We start from the raw sequence: 18,601 nt of genomic DNA, 5'->3' as shown, positions 1-18,601 counted from the left end.
CACTTCCTGTAGTCTAGAAGGCATTTCCATGGAAGAGCAAGTAGAGATGAGGTGTTACGAACTGCAAATGTAGAATATTTGTGGTACTTCATACTGCAGGTTGAACCCCTGTTGTGTTTTTGCCTCTCTTGTACTGAGGCTTAGTGATGAAAATGTATTATTCATTGTCTCCAGAGGATGATTACTATGATTGGGCCTCGAGAACCGATTCCTACTTGGAATCGTTTCAAAAATTACGATTCCAGTAGGATTTGGTTTCAAATCTGATCATGGGTTCCAAATTTAACATGTGCAAGTTTTGGTTTTCGTAGCGGCCAGGCGCTTGTTGTGTTGCAGCCATGGAGCACAGTAAGCGGCGCTCTAGTATGGCTTTATTTTACATTGAAAAAGACCGGTAAAACTGCAACCCACCATTGAATTAAAATTAAACTTTCCTCTTATTTGTGAAATAAGCATGTGACCCGGGTCAACTCCACCCCTCAAAGAATCGGAATCGAGAATCGATAAGAACCGGAATCGAAAGGAAGAATCGCAGTTGGAATCAGAATTGTTAAAATCCAAATGCCCAACCCTAATGATTACTGTTGGTTTTGTTACCTCACTGATCTTTTATCTAGCTCCCCTTTCAGATGAAATTGTCCCCATTATCAGCATTTCGACGTCATTGACAAGGTAGTCTATATCCACGACGTTTCACTTCCGGGATTGCTCCGGTACCGTCGGGTATTCCGCCAGATATCACTCGTTTTGGCCGGATGTCCCATTACCTTCCACTTTCTTTGTGTTGTAATTTTAAACTCCAGTGGATTTCTGAGGACTATGGTTAACTGCTCCTCAGATCTCTGCAGGGTGAATCCAGACAGCTAGCTAGACTATCTGTCCAATCTGAGTTTTCTGTTGCACGACTAAAACAACTTTTGAACATACACGTTCCACCAAAACAAGTTCCTTCCCGAGGCTATTTTGCAGCGGCACCGGGGCTCCGTACGGCGCTTAGCACCGCCCAAGACGATTGTGATTGGTTTAAAGAAATGCCAATAAACCAGCGCATGTTTTTCTCCGCTACGCTACGCTGTGTGAACTAGCCAGACCCTCCTCCGCAGTGCTGTGGAGGAAGGGTCTGACAATGCAAGACTATTGACAAGGTAACTTCAAAAGCAAAAGAAAATTTGTGGTCCTTAAAGTTACAATCATCGGATATCTGGATGTTATCAGAAAAAATAGAAGCTGAACAAACATTAACCGCGGATCGGCTCGACGAGCCAAACAGCGTCGGAGAAACAGATTTTTAACGTGAAACCGCTTCATTCAGTGTTTTTACCGGTTTTAATTGTTTGTTTTGGAGAGGAGGAGACCTCTACGGATGAGGAACACTGGAGGAACCCTTTCCGAGAGAAACTTACTGCAATGACGCCAATGGTGGTGAAGAGAACAACTCCCATCATCCCACCCTACTTCACCACGTCACATTACGTTAGGTTACATGTCATTTAGCTGACGCTTTTATCCAAAGCGACTTACATTTGCTATATATGTCAGAGGTCGCACGCCTCTGGAGCAACTATGGGTTAACTGTCTTACTCAGGGACACGTTGGTTGATGTATCGCAGTGGGAATCGAACCCAGATCTCCCACGCTAAAGGCACGCGTCATATCCACTGCGCCATCACCACCCACCCGTCACCAAACTCCTTTTGTTATTGCTTTGATTGAGAGACCCCTAGTGGCGGAAGATTACATTTTGTACATTTAACATGCGTTAATGCTCCAGAAAAGCAGCAATTTAATTACATCCGGCTGCCGTACCCTGACTTCCTCAGATGTATACTTCATTAGGGCTGCACAATATATCGTTTTTATATATCGTCATCGCGATATCAACTGGCGCAATATACACACCGCGAGATTTTCTTTTGTTAGTTGAAAGAAAATATCAGTAGAGAACTGCACTTTATAATGTAGTAGTGTTGCCCTTTATTTTCAATTCAATGTTCAGTTTGTTCAATAAAAGAATGTTGGAAATGATTTCCTTTCATTCGTTTTAAATTCAACAAGCATTTGTTGTATTTTAGCAGAATACTGAAAGCAGCAGAAAGGCAGAACTGAGCACACTTTAAGATCTGTTTATCTATCGCAAGTAATATTCTACAACTTTATCGCATATTTTCCTCATATCGTGCAACCCTATGCTTCATGGTTGCGATGATGTGGCAAGTGACATGAATATAAACAACGTAGCCTTTAGCCTTGCTACTTATTCAACAAATGTACAGCTGACACACAACGAAGATAACAGGACAGAGAGCCCGATGTACAGTGTGTTTGTATGTGTGGCGTGTCTGGATAAGAACAGAATAATGTGCTCCCAGTGGGAATTGAACCCTTTGGGGCAACATCATCCTCCAGGCTTATATCCGAGTGAACCCCCGCACTTCTTCTCCCCAAGGAACTGAAGCGGATGCAGGAGAGTCTAAAGTCTGTTTGAATGCTAACTTCAAATCTGTCTCTTTTTCATATCCCCCTCAAGACCAAAGCAATCAACAGGAAGCAGCCAATGCGGTACCAGATGGACAACTACGAGCAGCCGACCCGGCGACAGATGAGACCCACGGAAACGGAGGATGTGGCTGTAAAGGTCAGGGTCAAAGTTCACGTGTTGGGGAAATGGTTGCTCGGGGGTAAGGACAGAAAAAGACTATGAACTGTCAAAGACCCCAAGAATGTAACTACCAGTGTCCAAGGTTAAAGAAATATAAGGTTTTAAGGGCCATCCACACCAAGAACGATAACGATAACTATAACTACAACGATGTGAGCATCCAAACTGCTGAACGATAGCGTTCTGCAAAACAGCGACGTCAAGCACGCACTGCACGCTCCAGCTGATAATAATTCATTATACACTGATACAGCAGACAGTTGCAACGTAAGATTACAGGAATGCCTGCAGTAATATCCTAACTATTCGTGAGTTCGGGTACATTTTTATGAACCAAAGGAAAGTCTGCCCGGCGGCCCCTGGGGCGCCGATACCGTTCACCGATGTCCTCTCCGGGAAACAGCAGCGCTCAGAGCTCCATAGAGCCGGGGATGAGGGGAGGGAGGGCGTGCGGGTGTCAGATCTGTACATGGGCACAGGGAGCAAAAACACAGACAGTATGATGATAGATTCACTCTTAGTGGTTTCTGTGACATGAGAAATAGTACTTTAAAAATATTATTATATATTATAAAATATTAGTTTAAAAATACAAAAATACACAGATCTAGGATCCTAGCCCCACCGAGGGGGAAAAAATCACATCACGGTCATGCCACCGACCACCTCTGTGAAAGAAATCTCTCTCTGCCGTGCCATGTTGTAAACTCAGATGGATTTGATTGGCTGTCGGTGTTTCTCTATCGTTCACCACTGTCTACTCACTCCACCATCCGCTTGAGTTAGAACGATTTTTAAAACTATATATTTATAGTTATCGTTATAGTTATTATTCTAGGTGTGGACGGCCCTTTAGACGTCTTTGTTTTAAGTGTTTAGAAAAGAATTTTGGACACGAGAGATCAGAACGAGCTCTATAAAAGAACCGTAGAAAACTTGGTCTTGATGTCAGACTGACTTCACATCCAAGAGGCTTTTCTGTGTCGGACGCTGAGAGAGGCGGCTAGAGGCAGCACATTCAGAAGCGATGAACTCAGCTTTCCAGACTGCTGCCTGGCACTTCTCGAGCCCCTCTTAGAGATAAACTTTAAGGAGGCCTTGGGGGATAGACAAGTTTAGTATACAGAGGGATGTGTTTGATAGAAGTGGAGATTGAAGAGAGGGTAATAAAAGGAAAGAAAACATGAGAATGTAAAAGCAAGATGGGAATATGGCTTATCTTTTTCATTTGTTACTGATTTTTAACAAAGAATACCAGAGCAGGCTGGTTTGAATTGATTTTCATCCAGATTTTTTGGTTCCCACGCACTCAAAAGTTATTCAAGAAGACAATAAGTACATATTGGTTGCGTTCCAATTTGTTTAAGATGCTTTTAAAACACGAACATGATTTGCTGCCATTTTTATTATCTTTTTATCTTTTTTTTGTAACAGTAAAAAGCTAAATGAATGAGCCCAGACAGGGTGCCATTGACAACATTACGAAAACACCTTATGATAAAGATCATTACCTTTTGATGCAACTAAATCGGCCTGATTCACAGGCCACGTCATGTCGACAACATGATTAGTTTACCCGCTTTCAAAGAAGTCCGACAATCACACTTTCAGATGTGTTTTGGACGAGTTAATAAGAGATGTATAAAGCAACGTCTCATCAAACAACATGGATTGGTATTGATCTGACAGTACAGATCATTAATTCTACTGACATATCTGTATGTATTGCATCAAGTGTTTCATTCATATGAGGAGGTCCTTAGCACTCACGCATGCATAGACACGTACTAGCTGCTCCCTAATACCATCATTTATTTAACTCTGTCAACATCTGTTTCACATCTTGGCTGTTCGTACATCCATGGGTCATTGGTGGGTGCGTGGAATCATACGTGTGTGTGTGTGTGTGTGTGTGTGTGTGTGTGTACTGTCTGTCTTCTCAGGATGTGTAGGATTCACACGAGAATTTGTTGCCCCTTAAAGGGCCTTGTGAATGTGTCCAACATTTTCTCAGCCCCTCTGTGAAGGCTGCCCTTCCTGTCTCATCCCTGCGGAGTGACGCTACTGACCAGACGGCGGTCTGCTAATTAAAGAGAGAGAGAGAGAGAGAGAGAGAGAGAGAGAGAGAGAGAGAGAGAGAGAGAGAGAGTTGGGTGTTCCATGTTTAACAAAGTCTTTGTTGCCAGGGTAGGATTTAGCAGCTCGTCAATTTAAGTATTTAATAAAAAAAACCAACCTTTTCTTATACACCACATGGGCAAAAATATGTGGACATGTGGCTCTGCGCAGCCCGATCATCAAATTCTTCCACTCCAGAAATACTAAACAGGAAAAGGTCAAGTCAATTTTATTTATAAAGCCCGATATCACATTACATTGTTGAGGAAACACTCTGGAGCAGCACAACTCATTCACATACGTGAAGAAGGTTCTGGAGACTTAGGACTTACACAGAAGCATTTAATGAACACTCAAATGAGGAGACAATTAAGCAGGCGGTACAGTTTAACCACCATGTGTTATTGTGCAGTGCCATCCCAACTCTCTGAGGTTCCTGTCTTCCTGAAGGTGTATTTAAACACATGCTGGAGGCGTTACGTTTAGCTGAACCTTAAACAAAGATATAGCAGGCGCCGTTAACACAGATACTAAATCGTGTGGCTGGCCCACCGACCTCCAAAAGGAGACAGCCCTGAGACAAAACATTCCCTATTCAAGTAGCTGCCTACATAGATTTCCTGACTCTGTAGATAGACAAACCGTTATACATGAAGAGGTTTGGTTGTTAGAGACTGGCCGAATATTCTCGTCCCCTGACCTGTGACCTATGAATGACCTGATGTTGTCATGTAAGCTTTCCCTTACCGTGCAGATCCACTTGGTCGTGCGGTGCTTCTGTCGCACCACGCTCCACTTTATTCCTATGGGTGATGTCAAGCGACTTCAACGCGCCCGCAAAGCATCCCGGGAAGGCGGCGCTGCATTTGAAAAAATGCGTCAAAAAGCTGGCCGATGCCCATCTTTATGCAAATGAATCCGTTGAACGCGACCATCCAGTAGAAGTAGACGAAAATCTTTCAAACGGACCTTTGTTGATCTGAAATCGCTTAAAATGTTTTCAGAAACACGTTTCGGTGAACTATTTTCGTAAAATACGAAATCGTATTCTGAGCGAGCCGCCATGATGGTCGTTTTGAAATTCAGGAGTAGCCAGACCCACGTGACGCGTTCGTCCAATCAGCTGCCGGTCAAGGGCGTGGAGCATCAACCATGGATGTATTACGTCGCGACACCACGCTTCAGTCGTGTTGCAAAAGTGGATCCGCACTGTAAGTCTCATCATACCACAACATGATGTTTGCGGAAGATCCACCACACACATCACAAATTTGCCTCAAAGGGTTTAACAATCTGTAGAGAATACGACATCCTCTGTCATTAGTTACTCTATTCAGATAAAGAAAAAATCCCCCCCAAAAAATCTTTAACGGGAAACAATGGAAGAAACCTGAGAGCAACTGAGTAGGGATCCCTCTCTCTGGACAGACGGACATGCAATAGATGGCGTCTGTACAGAATAGACCGACATAGTGAAATAACAGCACGGACAATCAGGATGACAACATTAAAGATGGATAGATAGACTTCCAAATGCCGCCACACAGTTAGGACCTGAACCACATGATGCCAAAAAAAAAGTGATGCTCTAACTGGAATGTGAAAAGTTCAGTTCAGTCACTTTATTATCCCAAATGGGAAACTTGATATGCAGTCAGGAGTGCAAAATAAAAAAAACACATTCAAACAACATACAAATAAACAAGACAACAATACAATAGAGTTTACATTCTCTGCCTGCGGGCTGGGTCGGGCCGATATTTCCCACCACTATCCTCGGGCCGGGCCCTTGATCAAGCATTTGTGTTTTTTTAATCATGGCGCAGTGTCTCCTCCATTCGCACGCATCACACCGGGCCTGCTGTGCTGTGCTGTGTTGTGTAGCTTAAGTGCAATATGGAGCTTGAAGATGTAAGGAAACAAATAAAAACAGGAGAATTAACTTTGAGCAAGTTTGGAGGAAAGTCAGAGGTATGGAACCATTTTAAACAAGTCGTGGGCAGTGACAACAAATGTGTTGGCTTTGTCGAGTGCATTAAGTGCGGCACGCTGCTCGCCTACGACAGCAAAAAAACGGGGACTTCGACGACGAACAGACACATGAAGCAGGCTCGCCATGGCAGAAAAGATGATCGTCAGCCTTCAATATCCTCTTTTGTTACTTCTCCAAGCATACCCCTTCTAAACAGATTTACAGATTTCTGCAGTTCAAACAACTCGGAATTGTAGTTGAGAACGTCAGTTATAACGGCCCACTTATTAAAAAATTGTCTGGTTTAAATTGGGCTCGGGCTCATAATTCCAATTAATGTGTCGGCCGGGCTCGGACACAACGTACACGGGCTCGGGTAGGGTTGGGCTTGATCTTTTGGGCCCGATCTAAGCTTTACAATACAAAGACGAGTAAAAAAATGTTTCCTGTACGAAATACATACAAAACTATTTTACACCACAGGATCAATCTCTACAAAATGACATACATACATGAGAAAATGCCACTGTCACATAAGTTCTGACGTAGCAAACATTTATCTCACATGACTGATCAGATGTTTCCGCTGTTGGCGTCTTCCAGGATATTTCCGTAACGCGCAAAAACATGTATGTGTGGACGGGTAAAGAGACAGAAGTATTTCTCGCGCCCTACCACCAACAAACATCACATTAAAACTTGACCAATTAAACCAAATTCCTAAAGACCTGATCACAGCCATGCGTAACCTGTAGTGCGAACTTCTGACCAAACTTTGCTGTAGCCTCGTTTATTCACTCCAAACCAGTTGATGGAAACTCATTGAATTTCTTTTGTGCAATATTTCAAAAGTTGGCTTAAAATTAGCTTCTTCTTTTTGATTATTTTTGATTATTTTTTTGGGCATCTTCGGGCCTTTATTTTGATAGGACACCTGAGGACATGAAAGGAGAGTGAGAGGGGGGGGGATGACATACAGCAAAGGGCCACAGGTCGAGTCGAACCCGGGCCCGCTGCATCGAGGAGTAAACCTCTGCATGTGGGCGCGCACTCCACCAACTGGGCTATCCGGGCACCCTAAAATTAGATTTTTAACAGTTGAATGGAAACCTGACTACTGTTTATTGAACCGTGACCATGAAGGCTTTAAAATAGATCGTTTGTTGCATTTTGTGGTTATTTCATATGGGAAACTGATATCAGTTTTTCATCCTAAGTGGTATTAAAAGTAGCTTGTGAACACAACTATTCGGGGCCATTTCCTGCAGCTTCTTAAATGTTAATGATAATTGTTCTTTGATTATACAGCAGTGACCCCACATGTAACCCCATATTTATAGTAACTTATTTTCATGTTTCACTCCCTATTTTACATTATCTCCTCTCCACTTCCATTCTCTTTCCCTCCCCTGTCTTTTTGTTGTTGTTGATAGCATCAGATCTTGCTTTCCGTCTTTGTACCTCGTCCTGCTTTTGACAAACTTTACTCAGTAACCGTGGCCCCGATCTTCATTTCCCACATGTTTGTTTATCAGTTGTTTTAAGTATGATGATGGCAACAGGTACCTTTGCTCAGGGAACTTCGACATTTTCAGATGTACCTGAAATATCTTACAAGATAATTATTTCGATGTCTAATGTCCAAACCACCAAAAACAACTTGAAATGTGACTTTTAAGATCCTGTTGAATATTTGCTTACAAAGGAACAAAGATGGGTTTTTTTTTATCTCAAAGATGCCTTTTGGGATCTGTGTCATGGGGAGAAGGGAACAGTGGAGAAAAGGCTGGGGGATTGTCAGATAAAATAAACATAAAATAAACAAATAAAAGCAACAGATGGGAGGAATGTAAACAGGGGTCCTAGCAGGAAGCAGGGTGATAGATCACTGAACAGGGATTAGATATGAAGGCTTGTTACAAGTCGCTCGGCTCCACTACATTCATCTGACAGCCTTAGTTACTTTACAAAGGAAGATCTTTGCACACAAGATACGTAGTTTATCATATCTGATGTTTTATTATAAATTAAGCTACCCAACAATTCTAACAGCCTACAAGTCCAGCTGACATTATTAAACGATTAAACACTTATTTGACAGAACTGTTTGGGTCATTTCCAGTTTCTAAAACTTGAGTATTTTTCTGCATCGAGTACTTTTACTTTTAATACTTTAACTACATTTTCCTGAGGATACTTACATACTTTTACTTAAGTAACATTTTCAATGCAGGACTTTTACTTGTAAAAGAGTATTTTCACAGTGTGGTATTTTTGTGACATAGTGACAGTGCTACCCGGTTTAGGTCACGAGACATCCAAAGTAGGCTAAGTTACCGTATGCAACACTTGAAATGCAACGATGCACCTGTAATGTATTCTCTGATTGTAAATGAATGATTTTCTGTCTAAGCAAAACATTCATCGCAACTATATAGGCCTCCCGGTAAATCTGACTCAGTAATCTAAGTAATACAACACCGTAAAGAAAAGATCTTTACGACAGCAGGTGTGGTAAAAACACTACCGCTTTTGTCCAAAGCGGCCGTTAGAATCAACACAAACTGAAAGTTACATATAGCCACTTTAAAGGAACACGCTGACTTATTGGGACTTTGTCTTGTTCACCGTATCCCCCAGAGTTAGATAAGTCCATACATACCCTTCTCATCTCCGTGCGTGTCGTAACTCTGTCTGACGCCCCCACCACTAGCCTAGCTTAGCACAGATCCTGGAGGTAACTGGTTCCATCTAGCCCACTGCTCCCAATAAGTGACAAAATAACGGCAACATTTTCCTATTTACACGTTGTGATTTGTATAGTCACATCATGTACAAATAACAAGGTCACATGAGGCACTCCAACCGTATACATACTGGGAACTATATTCTCAGAAGGCGAAGCACTGCTACTTCTGCTACTTGGGCGGAGTGATTTGCTCGCAGCACCTGAGAAGCCCCGTGGTGAGGAGCAGAGAGTAACAACGGTGCTTTTCAGGTGTTGCGCTAATCACTCCGCCCAAGTAGCAGTGCTTCGCCTTCTGAGAATATAGTTCCCAGTATGTATGAAGTCGGTGTCTTCCTTTAAAGGATCTGAATACTTCTTCCACCACGGGAAATTATAGAGCTTGGTCTAGACCTCCTCTGTAATCTGTAAAGTGTCCTGAGATAACTTCTGTTAGGATTTGAAACTATAAACACCATTGAATTGAATTGAAAGACTCATAAAGATGGTTGACCGTATACATTATTCACTGTTCCCTCGAGCTGCATCCTTGTAATTCTTACTTTGCAACCATCTCTTTAAGAAGTTTACCAAAAAAAACAGGACACAGCAACTTTGATTTTGTCCTATATTTTTGTCACGTGACTGTTGGTCTCAGTCGAGTCATTCACGGCTTTTACAGGATCTTGTTAGTGCAAACGGTTTATTTTTGGCGAAATTTTAGAGACATGTAGAATAAAGTCATTTTAATGAAATGTTACTATTATAAGCTTAGATTTCCTGATCAAAAACATCCATCACACATGATTTGTTTAAGGACCGTTGGAAATTTGAAAATCCAACGATAATGTCTGTTTTGCCAGTTTCTGGCTATAATAAATGGTGTAAGTTTGGCGATTAAAACCAAACAAACATGCAATTCAAACCCGCCAGCGAGTTGTGGGGTTCAGAATGAGCTGGAAAGGAATTTGGGGACGTTAAATCAGATTGATCGTTGCAGATTTTACAGGATTTTGTCCTTATCCGAATCAAGGGTCTAAAGCTACAGGGTGTTGTATACTGTACAGTTTGTAAGGCCCTTTTGATTTTTGGCTTTATAAATGAAATGGACTTGATTTGACTGTAGGATATTTGATTCTATTATTATTCAACCGTTGAACCTGTAATGTAGGGGTCTTCAACGTTTTTAGGCCAAGGACCCCTCAGCTGTAAAAGAGATGGATACATTACATTATACATTATATATAGTAAGAGGTCCCTGCCCTTACTATATATAATCTATAGAATTGAGCTGCATATTAAACTGGGCCTACAATAACGTTTAGGGTGGCCTAGAGCCTTCAGATATACCTTTTTATTGTGCATACAATAAAAAAAAAAAAAATTGTTGACATATTAATATATTTATACATCATGTTATAATGTTAAAATGTGGAACAGTGAATTCTTAAGCTGTGGATGGCTACCTTACCTATAGGCTTGTTGTGTAAATTAAAAAAGATTTATCTTTACAAATAATATGTTGGATTCATGTTAATGTATATTTTCAGACACACACACACACACACACACACACACACACACACACACCACACACATTTTGGTGGGGGTCCTCAGACAGCCTCTCCTTACAAAAAAAAAGGGAAAAAAAAGATGCTGCACCTGTCCCTCTTAAATAATGTTTTTTTTTATTTGTCCGCGTACATTCAAATGAACTCTCCAGAACCTGAGAAAATGCGTCACCGGATGACGTTTGTCATCAGTCCCACGTACCATGAGCACAGTGTGTGTCCTTCATTGTGTAATACAGTTATCACAGCAGCGTTCACACCAATGAACTCAGAGCTAGGAACTCTGGGTCAGGACATAAACTGGGTCATTTGCTTGACTCTGGTGGCTCTACTCACAACAAGACAACAGCACATAGTCATGTGTTGCACAATGACAGAGAAATCCACTGCAAATAACAAATCAGTCCATAAAATGAGTAGCATTAGTAGTTTTAATTTATTTCATCTTTCCTGAGTAAAATCTTGCGTAAAGCCTCTGTGCTCTAGCAGAGACAATTTGACATTTCAATTTCTCTCTGTTTTTCGTTTAGGTGAGCAATGGATTCTTCACCTGGGGAAGTAACCTGTCCACTCTGTCAGACATCAACATCTGCATCCCCACAGGTAGGACTAACCCTTTCACCAGACTATACTTAATATACTTCAATCACTTACAGCCAAGCTTAGACTCAGTACTTCATCAGAATTTAGTTAACATTTAACACAATTAATATTACCACCTAATCTGGTAAATTTGCCATGAAATCCAGATAAGTTGATATAAATAAATGCAAAATAATACCCAAATGAAGTCTAGAAAAGAATATTTGTAAAAGTGTTCTGTCACTATTGTAAGCAGATCTAAATACCCAGTTAATGTAGATTTGATTTCTGCAGTCCCAGGTCGAAGTGTCCCAGACACTGAACCCCGAATTGCTCCCGATGCTGCGCCATCGGAGTGTAAATGTGTGTGAATGTTTATCTGATGAGCAGGTGGCACCTTGTATGGCAGCCTTGGCCACAGTGTATGAATGTGTGTGAATGGTTCCTGTACTATGTTAAAGAGCTTTGAGTAGTAGTTACGACTAGAAAAGTGCTATATAAATATAGTCCATTTACTTAATTTAAACAATTTGTAGGCACGTTTTGCAAAGCAGCATTGTCAATGTTAATGTATGACTGTGTGATACATTTGATGCTAATGCTGCCTGAATCTTACCTCTAAAGGCCTTTTTTTGCAGCCGACCTGCCGCGTGCCAATGTGATTTCAAAATTACGTAGATCTCGCTGGCGCGCCAGGATTTTGAGTGCGCGACCAGAGGTCGTTTTTTATAGCACCGCGCAACAAAGCGGAAACAAGAGGCATGGACGAGTTTGAGTTTAACCGGATGCCAGGACTCTGAGTGACTGCAAGTGTCTCTTGTAAACTTACTGGGTTAAGATGAGTTCTTTTATGGTGAATGAAAGGCTTGATCCGACGAAGTGGAATCAAATCGAAACATTGACGTCAATGTTGCTGCCAGTTCTGCCGTTGTATACCTTTTTCTTCTTCTTCTAGTCCGTAGAAATAGCAAAGTCGGTAGCTTTTCCTCATTAGCGCCACCTCTGTTCAGGAGAAGACTGCAACTAGTGTTGCGACCACCACGCGCGAGTATAAACAGTTAAGGCGCTCCCATGACGTCACATTGGCGCACGACGGTCGGCTGCGGCGGGTATATCGGACACTTTAGAGGCCTCAACGTGTGATTTTTTTAATAGAATTGGACAATATCCAGATAGCACAAATATGGGCTACACTACAGTAGAAGAAGCATGACAAAAAAAGATCAGGTGTGAGGTTGTGTAATGGAGAAAAGCTCATGATGGAATGTAAAGAACTTAATGAAAATACTGTTGTATTTAGAATAAGGTCGTTAGTTGGATTAGAGCAGTAAACAAAATAATTGCGTCCAAGTGTTGTAATTTTAGAAGCAGAATCAGCTTTTCAGACTCCTGCTGCCTTAAGCATTAGCTATAAGCAACATGCTCTCGGGTTTGAAAAACTGGTTTTATACGTTATAATTTTGGAGGTAAAATTCAGTTTCTACTCTGTCACTGAGCTAATGGGTGAAATTCACAGTGTTCAAATGTGAACGAAACATGCAGACCTGCTGTTCCAGTAATGCTGCAGCGATGTCACTGAAATACCAAGTCTCAGGAGGCCAGATCATGTTGAGGAGGCAGCCAACAGATTGACCGTGCAGAATATCACACACTCGCTTGCTATCCTCGTCATGCTACTAACACAAACAGGATTTGCTGTTCTGCCAAGTTCTGGTGCAGTGTTGTTTGGTCTGTGTGTGTGTGTGTGTGTGTGTGTGTGTGTGTGTGTGTGTGTGTGTGTGTGTGTGTGTGTTTTTTTAAAAAAAACCAACATCAGCACTCTGTTTGATCTCTGTTTTTGTGTATGTCAGTAAGTAAATAACGGATATTCATTTTTCACCTTAAACTTTTAATTTTTTTTATCAGAGATTGGTCAGTGTTGTGTTGTTGTAGAGCATCGTTACTCATTACGCGGCTCGCCAATCTTTAATTTGTGGCTCGCATGGCAATATATACAGTAATACAGTGATATGATCATTCAGTCAATACAGGTATTTCCTAAATCTGCTCTATTACAAATCATTTATATTTAAAAAATACCCAAAACAGCGGCATTACAAGATGGAAATATATAATATATATTTTAACTTGCTCTGCCCTTCCGTCCATAACTCTGACTCACTGCGGACATTTCAGTTTGGGTGGTCTGTCCAGCTCTTAACGCCGAATGTGCTCTTGGATGCTTAGATACATGAAAATGTAGAAAAAATTGCATATTGTATAATCAGTTATGACAGATTGATAAGCATCGGTACTTTTCTGACATGCGACTCCACTTTTAGGTCTCAAAATTCTCACGACCCCAACGTGCATTTGTCAAGTTATCATGTGAACAATATAACATTATAAGACATAATCGTGTATTCTGTTTTTGCAAGCATGGATGCAATATGTACAAATAACAATATCATTAGCTTTTAAAATAAATGAAAAAAAAATCTATATATTCTTTTGAATTAATAAGTCAAATTTGAATGTGCTGTCTTAGACTTAAATCTCTGCGACCCAATCAGGTGACCCCACATAAGATCCAACCCAAAAGTTGGGAAATATTGTATGAATATTTATATAAATAAATATATTACAGGAGGACAACACCCGCGATAACATTCCCCGCCTTTTCTTTGTGTTCAGGCCAGCTGACAATGATTGTGGGCCAGGTGGGTTGTGGGAAGTCCTCCCTGCTGCTGGCCATGCTTGGCGAGATGCAGACCCTCGGCGGAAGTGTCTACTGGAGCAAGTAAGACATCACAAGAACACTTTATGGATCACAGTGTGTCATGACGTATGCAAGGATGTGCTCTGGTGTTATTTAGGACCCAAACCAGTAGTTCTAACTGGACTTTAGGTAGTGATATTTTGGTTTACTCCAGAAGGACGATTGAAGATGGTGAATACACAAGTACAGCGTCGCTTTAAAGAACAAATCCAGCGCAAAATGAACCTAGAGGTTAATACTCAACATGTGTACCGCAACAAGCATTGAGAACTTTGTAAGTCTACAGACAGTTTATTAAAAAGATAGTTTAGAAAGACAGTACCTTTCACGTATACAGTCGGGCGAAAACAGTCATGACCAGTCGAACGGCGAACGCCGTGCAACGTGAGCTGAACTGTCACTTGAAATCTCCCATGATCCGTGGTTTCCAATGGGTCGATAGGAATTACATTTGTGAAATGTAATTACATGGAAATGCATGAATTATATCTGTTTATTAAAATATATGCACGGCGTTCGTCGTTCGACTGGTCAGACTACTTTCCCAAGATGGCGCCTGCCTGTATACGTGAAAGGTACTGTCTTTATAATCTATCTTTTTAATAAACTGTCTGTAGACTTACAAAGTTCTCAATGCTTGGGTTTACATGTAGGGACCCTCATTATGCTATCGTGGAAGTGTGGTGTTATTTTGAGCCTTGTTAGTGGTATAGAAATAGAGATTTCTTTTTACTTTAGCTGTGCCCCAACGAATAGCGTTATAGGGTAATTAGCGGTTTGCGATGAAACTGGTCACATCCGATTAGCATGAAAACATATCCCAGAGAACGGTCGAACTCGGACACGTGTTATTAACCCCTAGGTTCATTTTGCGCCGGATTTGTCCTTCAAGGTTTAAGTCTTTTTTCCAGTTACTTCTTTATCCTTTTGTGAAATCTTAAAAATGACTATGACATTTGCCGTTTGCAGTCCCAGCCGCTCAGACATAGTATAGAATTCCTTTTTCGTCATAGTTTCCATTACTATACAATGTTGGCCAAGACCTTCTTCTTTTTTAATAATAATACATCCATATACTCATTGTTTCTCCTTTTCAGTATTCTATCAAACGGTTTGTGTTTCTAGTTATCTTTTTTATATCTTTCTATTTTATTTGTGCCACTTTATCCAACATGACACATGCATTGTATTTAATTACATTTTTTATTTTATTTCAGTGTTTACAAAGATACATTTTATGTAGTTTACACACATCTTGGTACACACAGTACATCTTTTTTTTAATTAGAAGTGATTGCTAGATAAGGGACAAGACTTAGTAATAACTGTATATGGTATGATATTACTTATATTATTGTCTTGTTTGTGCACAAGTGTAAGACTCTCAGTTTGAGAAATACTGCCAGGAACTAATGATTTGCCCATTGGCATCATCAAGTGTCTAAAAACAGTTTTCTGTATGATTTAATTGTTCTGCTCTGCTGGTTAGAACACGATTAAATGACAGTGTGGGTGATTAAATCTATTAGTTTCCTCACTGAAAGGATTTTTAATCTATAAAGTCATAGTATAGTCATATTTCATGCCATTTCAAAGGATTATGTTCTCAGTTGAATGGAACTGCTGTCAGGATATTGAATTATACTAAAGAGGCTTTTATTATGAAATGATCACATCATTGTCGTGTGTGTTTGTGTCTGGTTCCATTGCAACAGACACATTAACTGTCAAATGACCTACAGTCTCACACATAAGCACACTATGACAGTTTGTTAGAGTCATTAAATCAGTATTGAGTAAAAGTATTCTCAGAATAATTGACCCCTTTGGTAATTTTATTCTGATGGACAGCAGCTAGCCGTCTTAAACGACTGCTACTATCGCTTTAGGACACAGTAATATCTATATTCTTGAACTGAACTAGACATTTATTTACATTGACATTTTGTCGTTCTCTATGACAAGCCAATTTATCTGTAAAGGCCGCTGAACTTAACTGTCATGTGACCGGTCGCCACGTGACCAACCGGCGTCGCAGTAATTTCGTCTGGATATTGAATTGTACTAAAGAGGCTTTTATTAGGAAATGATCACATCATTATCAGTATAATTTATTATTTGTTTGTTTATTATTAGCTGTCAAATGACCTACAGTCTCACACATCAGCACACTATGACTTATGTTTGTTAGAGTCATTAAATCAATATTAACTTAGAAGGTTACAACAACCCTCCCAATAATCAAAACTGGCTGGTGCAGTCATACTAATAACTTGACAATCTCCTACTTTTGCGGTCTCATATATCACAGCGAGACATTGGAACTTGGAGGTTACTAGGTTACTACTAGGTTCTAAGTAAGATGTCTCATTATGGGATACGCCCCCTTATGCCTAGTTCACACTACATGACTTAAGCCCTGATTTTTCCATTCGCAGATTAGAGGCAAATCGGTCTTGGTTCGGCGCTCGCAAATTGGCGCTCGATTGCTGTGTGTGAACTGTTCAAAGACCTTTGAAGATGCATTCCAGATTCCAGACGGGTTGAGGGGAAACCAGGGGGAGGGTTCGCTTGTAACAATTGGAACTTTACTGCATGTGTTGCATTTGCAACACGGTCCAAAGTTGTCGTTGCACTTCAAGGAAACAGGCTATAGAAAGTAAAGACGTGTGGGAAACAGGCTTTTTTGTGAACATGTGTGCCAAAGACAACACCCTCTAATGGTACGTGTCCATAATAGCTGCCCAGCATTGCACGCTAGTGGGCTTGCCACTAGCAGATATCAATTTCTCTTCACTTACCACGGACAAGCAAAGAACACAGGCTACACCCTCCGACAACCGAGATGGCTGCACCTGATTGGATGAACGCGTCACGTGGGGCTGTCTGCTCCCAGATTTCAAAACAGACCATAATGACGGCTCGTTTGGAATACGATGTCTTATTTTACGAAAATAGTTCACCGAAACGAGTTTCTGAAAACATTTTAAGCGAGAAATGGGCTGCAGTTGCTGAGTCTTCATTTCAGATCGACAACGGTCAGTTTAAAAGATTTTCGTACGTTTTTTGAGAGGCGCCGAGCCGGCCGCTCCTCACATGCATGAAGTTGCCTGGATTCAACTTTATGCAAATGAGGAGCGGGTGACTCAACACCCCGCTTCTCCAAAGTCCCCGCGACGCTACCAGAATGCATTGCACGGCTGCTCCCATAGAAACGAATGGGAAGCGGGGAAATGATGCTGAGAATGGACACGTACCATGACCCTTCTTTTCATTTTTTTTCTTCGTTTTATCACTGCAAATCAGCGCACCAACAACTTGAAGCGCTTGCTACGTTATGTCCCGTGTCGTTTCCCGCGTGTGTTATTGTGACAACAAGTAGTTTGGAGACCAGACATACTCATCAGGGATTCCTCCTAGGGAAAGATCTTGTAATGGGTGAGGCCCTGTGGCCGCTCAGTCATGTAGTGTGAAAACCAGACTCCCGATTACAAGACAGAAAGTGGTGTAGTGTGAACAGCACAGTGATCTGATGACTTTGAAAATCCTGTAGTGGGAACTTAGATTGGGAACAGAGACAGCGAAAGCAAGAAATTGGTAGTGCATCAAGATTACTGCTGTGTCAGAAAACATTAGAAATGAACAGGTTCTGGTCATACAACCCTAGTGTGTTTTTGCCCCTTTTTCATGGAATTTTTAGCTAATACAGCAACATATTATTATCTCAAATAATTAAGTTAGCTAGCAACTTAGTTTTCAATTTTAGGGTTAGGGTCTTTTTTTCATTGCTGAAACTGAACTGAATGTTTCTGAGGATTGACAGCTTGTTATTGTAAAGGTAGTATATGTTTTTTTGAAGTGTATGCGGCCTTTTGCATATAGCTGCGTTTCAGGAACCTCTGGGCTAAGACAAGTTTTCTTCCTGGTCATCAGCTTCTGTTGCATTTTTTTTTTTTCAGGACGTTTGGATTTTTAGCAGAAATCTGTGTTTTATCTGTTGTTTACATTCCATGCTTAAAAATCCTTTATCACAATACCTGTAGATTAGTGTTGCACATCTGTATCATAAGAGAATCTGTAGCCTCCAGGGCTGCACACACTGCAACATTTGCAGTGTTTGTGCGTGCGTGCGTGTGTGTGTGTGTGTGTGTGTGTGTGTGTGTGTGTGTGTGTGTGTGTGTGTGTGTGTGCACATATGCGCCTCTGTTCATGTGAC

At 41.0% G+C, this 18,601-nt stretch overlaps 1 protein-coding gene across 9 annotated transcripts in view; it reads left to right on the top strand.

Annotated features, from left to right (window-relative positions):
* The window catches only part of abcc9 (ATP-binding cassette, sub-family C (CFTR/MRP), member 9), a 99,046-nt gene that overhangs the window by 30,795 nt on the left and 49,650 nt on the right, over positions 1-18,601 (top strand). For all 9 annotated transcript variants that reach the window (XR_004105060.2, XR_004105059.2, XM_031300304.2 and 6 more), the window contains exons 16-18: positions 2,528-2,635; positions 11,576-11,648; positions 14,301-14,406. Coding sequence is in view for 7 of the 9 variants with exons in the window: in XM_031300304.2 (XP_031156164.1) it covers positions 2,528-2,635; positions 11,576-11,648; positions 14,301-14,406 (287 nt within the window). In the remaining 2 variants the exon portion in view is untranslated. The remainder of the gene's footprint in view (positions 1-2,527; positions 2,636-11,575; positions 11,649-14,300; positions 14,407-18,601) is intronic.

Source organism: Sander lucioperca, chromosome 20, assembly GCF_008315115.2.
Source record: "Sander lucioperca isolate FBNREF2018 chromosome 20, SLUC_FBN_1.2, whole genome shotgun sequence".
In the NCBI taxonomy this organism is placed as follows: Eukaryota; Metazoa; Chordata; class Actinopteri; order Perciformes; family Percidae; genus Sander; species Sander lucioperca.
This window is presented reverse-complemented; position numbering and strand designations above follow the sequence as displayed.